The sequence below is a fragment of the Octodon degus genome, unplaced genomic scaffold, assembly GCF_000260255.1.
Source record: "Octodon degus isolate 3935 unplaced genomic scaffold, OctDeg1.0 scaffold00043, whole genome shotgun sequence".
In the NCBI taxonomy this organism is placed as follows: domain Eukaryota; kingdom Metazoa; phylum Chordata; class Mammalia; order Rodentia; family Octodontidae; genus Octodon; species Octodon degus.
In genome coordinates, this window is record NW_004524619.1 from 10,721,622 (window position 1) to 10,727,157 (window position 5,536).

General features: G+C 41.0%; 1 protein-coding gene across 17 annotated transcripts in view; it reads left to right on the top strand.

Moving 5' to 3' along the window:
* Positions 1 to 5,536, top strand: part of Pbrm1 (polybromo 1) — a 171,546-nt gene that overhangs the window by 110,351 nt on the left and 55,659 nt on the right. For all 17 annotated transcript variants that reach the window (XM_023715655.1, XM_023715657.1, XM_023715665.1 and 14 more), the window contains 2 exons: positions 523 to 680; positions 4,320 to 4,583. In XM_023715655.1, the coding sequence (XP_023571423.1) occupies positions 523 to 680; positions 4,320 to 4,583 (422 nt within the window). The remainder of the gene's footprint in view (positions 1 to 522; positions 681 to 4,319; positions 4,584 to 5,536) is intronic.

Below are 5,536 nucleotides of genomic sequence, written 5' to 3' on the forward strand. Positions count from 1 at the left end.
TCAGAAAATTTGGGACACTACCGAGGTACATGACGTTACAGTACAAGTTCTCATATGTCCTGAGTCTTAATTGACCTTAGAAGGTTAGGGCCAAAATGCAACCCAGTTCTTTTAGCTGCCCACCATGTGAAACTTTCAGAGGAGCCAGGGAGATAGCTCAGTGGAATAAGTGCTTGCCTGGCAAGCACAAGGTCCTGAGTTTGATCCCTGGTATCACCAAAAAATAAAAAATTAAAAATAAAACTTTTGGAATTTTTACTTGAGAGCTAGGTATATTCTTCAGTGTATTTGTTTTTACTAAAGCCGAGATTTACATGTGAGTTGACCAGAGCAAGTCTCAGTGTCTTCCTCTTTCGTATCTCTTACTGTAAGAGGACCTCTACATTACTTCTTCTAAGATACTTATACTAAGAAATCATCTAAAAAGCACTGTGCAGATTCATACCACATATGGATTATTCTCTAAGTTTGCAAAGAACAGGTAGTTTCTCTTAATGATGACTTTCTCTTTCTGTTTTTGAGGTGAAAAATGGTTATATGGCTGTTGGTTTTATCGGCCAAATGAAACATTCCACCTGGCTACACGAAAATTTCTTGAAAAAGAAGTTTTTAAGAGTGACTATTACAATAAAATTCCCGTCAGTAAAATTCTAGGCAAATGTGTGGTCATGTTTGTCAAGGTAAGAAACTGATGAGTGTCAAAATACCAATCATTTTTCTGGGAATAAGACTTAAAAGTCAGGAAGTTTATCTTAAACTGTATCTGTATAACTATGTATGAATTTCAGGAAAACCTGAATATGATTTGAAAGACCATTTGCTGCTTATAATATTTAGCTATGTTTTATTAATTTAACTTACGGTGCCAGACCTTTAGTGTGTATATACATATGTATGTTGTATGTTATGAGTCATTGCTGAAAGAAACGACGAGAAGACCCAATGAATATAGCTTCAGAGGTCTCACTGAGATTAGTCTCTCTCCAAGTGAGCCCAGAGCCACCAAAACATCTCACATTTATTGAGGGCTAAAGGCAGGCTAAGGAATGAGGTGGGGTATTTTTTAGGTTTGTTTTTTTTATTTTTGGGGGTTTTTTTTCCGGCTGCTCAGGATGCCTTCAGGGCAGGTCTGGTTTGGCTTGAGGATGAGGGGATCGAACCACAGCATCCTGAGCCTGACTGCTTTGTTTCAGCGGGCACTTAAACACAGGCTAAGGAATGTACATAATTATTTTGGTGAGTACAAACTACTCTCTCTAGACTTCTGCCATTTGTCTAACACTAGGTTTACACAAATGCTAGGTGATAACATCCCAATCAAGGGATCAAACAACAGACAGGGCACCAGTAGAAGCAGCTGCTCTCTGCAGCCTTGAATCCCAGCTTTCTGGAATTTACAAGTGAGAGACAGCAGCTCTCCCTGGGCTCTGTCTATTGCTCCCTGCTCCTTGGGAAGTTAGACTTTTGTCTCATATCTATGTTTCTATGTGTGTGTCTTAGTTACTCTTCTCTCGTTGCTGGTACAAATACCCGACACACAAAATGAAGGAAGGAAAGGTTTATTTAGCTCACAGTTACTGGAGGTTTCAGTCCATACTCAGCTGGGCCCAATGCAGAGCAGCACAGAGCAGAAAGCAACCTTTCATGGCGGCGGCAAAGAGCAAGAGCGCAAGGGAAGGGTAGCAGCAGCTTAAGCAGCTAGCTTCTCTTCCCACCTTACATTGTAATGCACATTACCTGCCCCAGGGTGGGGGAAGTACTCACACCTATCGGTACTTCCCAGTATTTACCCACCTATGGGTAATCCCAGCAGTACTAAGACCCATAATCCCAGCCTTGGATCACACATAATCCCAGTGGATCATGAGTTGACACAAACTCTAGAAGTCCTCACCCCATGACTACATGAGGCTTTGGGGGGACGGGACACAAACCATAACAGTATGTATGTATGTGTGTGTGTAAGTTTTGTTGGTTTGTTGTTGTCTTTTTTAACTTTTTTTTTTTTTTTTTAGGGCAGGGTCTTAACAGGGTGTTCAGGGCCTCACTACTAGATCGGACTCATAGTGATCCACCTGTTTACTGCTGCCAAGAGCACGCCACTGAGTCTCAATTGCCTTCTCAGTTTCACCCCTGGGAGTGGGTCCAGCACTGCAGGAGTGGGGGATCCAGCCCCCTGCCCCTGTTTGCAGGGGCTTTAATCCACTGAGCTATTTGACCAGCCCTCTTTCTTAACTTTTTGAGACCGGGTCTCACTGTGCAATTCATGTTGACCTTGAGCTTATTTTGTAGCCCAGGCTGGTCTCAAATTTCCAACAATCCTCTTGCTTTAGCCTCCTGATTGCCAGGATTACAGTTATGTGCCACCCTGTTGGGCTGTGTCATGGTTTTTTTTTGTTTGTTTGTTTGTTTTAACTAGGGTTGAACCCAGGGCCTTTGCACTGGGCTATATCCCCAACCCTCCTTTGTTATTGTTTTGTTTTATTTTTTATTTTGAGTTAGGGGCTCACAAAGTTTCCTGTTTCCTGTTGGGGATAAGGGGATATGAAATAATAGTTTAGTATGATAGGTACCAGACTGTATTATGACTGTGATCCAGAGGACAGAGACTGATGTGACTTACCTCAGGAAGAGTTTGCAAATAGCTACTGTGGGTTTTTTTGTTTGTTTGTTTTTTGGTTTTTGTTTTGTTTTGTTTTGTTTTGTTTTTTGTTTTTCAGAACAGAGGATTGAACTCAGGCTCTTGCACTTGCTGGGCAAGTGCTTATTCTACTGAGCCATCTCCCTGACCCTCCATATGCCCTTTGGATATGTGGGAAAAGCTCATATTCACAGCCTCCTGATACAAGATATGTGCAAAATAGGCAAAGGATATGGGGAAGGACCTTAACTTGCTCCCTTAGATATGCTAAATTTGATCTCCACTTTATTATCCCTTGGAACAGTCATCTGTTCCAAGAAAAACACATTATTACCCTCTGAGCTTCTCAGTGAGTAATAAAACTGGGTTATCAGAGGATCAGTCTACTAAAGGCCACCTCCTTTGGTCCCCCTTAAACCTTGAATATTATCTTTTTTCTTCCCTTATTCCCTGCCTACCATTCCCCCCAGAGGGCTCCAGGGGTCTAGTCAGTCCTTGCAGTTCCCTGGGCTGGGCTTGAGCTTGCAATCCTCCAGCCTTGCCTTCCTAGAGAACTAGAATTAAAGGCATATACACCCTGCCTGGTTTATCCAGATTCACTTTTTTTTTTTTTTTTTAATGTATTTGGTATAGGGTCTCACTACACAACACGGACTCATAGTGATCATCCTGTTTTCAGTCTCCCCAGTGCTGGGATTACAAGCATGCACCACCATACCCAGATTTAGTACGCCAAGGGTGGGGCCAGAGACCGAATCCCAGTCCCTGTGCTTACCTCAGCTGGCGCTTAGTCCACTGAGCTATCTCACTGGCCTTTAGCCAGGTTAATTTTTAAGAACAGTATTTTCTGAAAGATAATTATTTATCCATTCATAATAGGGCTATACCTTATATGTCTTCTGCCAAGCCTTTCTGATTTAATTCATGTGTCTCTGCTGGGAAGCTCTGATTTAAATTTATTAGTAAAAAGTAATAAAAATAATTAGATCATTTGGGGACTGGAGAGATAGCTCAGCAGAATGAGCACTTGCCTGGCAAGCGCAAAGGCCTGAGTTTAATCCCCAGTGAGTTCAACCCCAGTTCCGTTTAAAAAAAAAAAAAAAAAAAATTAGATCATTTGTGCAACCAGTCGTACAAGCTGCCCAATGAGACAATCATGCATGTAACACCCATGATTCAAGCTGCCCAGCAAAAAAGTCATGTATTCACTGGTGGTTCAAGGTAATAGGAACATATCAAATTATTGGTTTGGTTTTTAGGTAATAAGGTGTATGTTTGTTTATCTGTCTAATACAGAAACATAAGCCCTGTCTAAACCTTTAAGGAAGATTATATGACTTACTAACATTTTCAAAAGTCAGTTGGTAAGCTAAATGTTCATGGTAATAAGTTACAGGGCATATATTTTAAAAGTATAACCAACATCCTACACCTCTCACTGTTTACTGCTTATTGCCAGAAAATCCTAACAGTTTAATCTTCGATTCATTGGTTGGTATTTGCTTTAATGTTACTGATTTATAGAAAATTAGGGGCCGGGGAGATGGCTCAATAGAATAAGCGCCTCCCTGGCAAGCGCAAGGGTCTGAGTTCAATCCCCGGTTCTGCCAAAAAAAAAAAAAAAAAGAAAGAAATGAAAAGAAAATTAACGTGACTGGTTTTGTTCTTTCTTCCCCAGGAATACTTCAAATTATGCCCAGAAAACTTCCGAGATGAGGATGTTTTTGTTTGTGAATCACGGTATTCTGCCAAAACCAAGTCTTTTAAGAAAATTAAACTGTGGACCATGCCTATCAGCTCAGTTAGGTTTGTTCCTCGAGATGTGCCCCTACCTGTAGTCCGAGTAGCGTCTGTATTTGCAAATGCAGATAAAGGGGATGATGAGAAGAATACAGACAACTCAGAGGATAGTCGAGCTGAAGATAGTTTTAACTTGGAAAAGGTATGTAAATAATAGCAACACACAAAAAAATTTACACCTGAAAGTATCTATTCCTAGAAAAGAAATCAATAAAATAGCTCAACTCAGGAAAATAACAGCAATGTAAAACCTTAGAAGAAAACGAGAAGGCAAGAAAAAAAATATAATACTTTGAAGACAGAATGATATAATTTAAAAATAAATCCAGGAACTAAGGATGTAGATCAGTGGTAGAGCATTTTCCCGGCATGCTGAAGATCCTGATGCAATTACTAGCATAGCAGAAATAAATATATATATATAAATAAAAGTGAGGGCTGGTGAGATGGCTCAGTGATCTAAAGCACCTACTTAGAACAAGCTTAGCAAAGCACAGGGACCGCAGTTCAATCCCCCAGCACCACATGCCAGCCAGCCCCACCCGCTGGTGGGCTGAGCTGGCCACACACACACACACACACACACACACACACACACACATAAATAAAAAGAAAAAAATAAAAGTGAGCCAGGCTTGGTGGTGCACACCTATAATCGCAGCACTCAGAGGCTGAGGCAGGAGAATTGTTGAGAATTTGAGACCAGCCTGGGTAAGCGGAAGGCCAGCCTGAGCTGCATAGCAAGACTCTGGCTCAAAAAGACAAAATTGGGGGCCGGGGAGATGGCTCAGGCAAGGACCTGAATTCAATCCCTGGTTCCACCAAAAAAAGACAAAATAAAGTGAATCTAAGAGCTAATCTTGACAAGTCCAATAAAATAAACTATAACTATCTTAACAAGATAGGGACAAAAGGGTGGCAGAGTTAAGATCAGATACACAAAAGTAAAATAAAAGACTATGTTTCTGCTAATTTGAAAACTTAAAACTTTTCTAAAGCATTGCAGGGTCCAGGGAGATGGCTCAGTGGAATAAGCGCTTCCATAGCAAGTGCAAGGGCCTGAGTTCAATCCCCAGTTCGGCAAAAAAAAAAAAA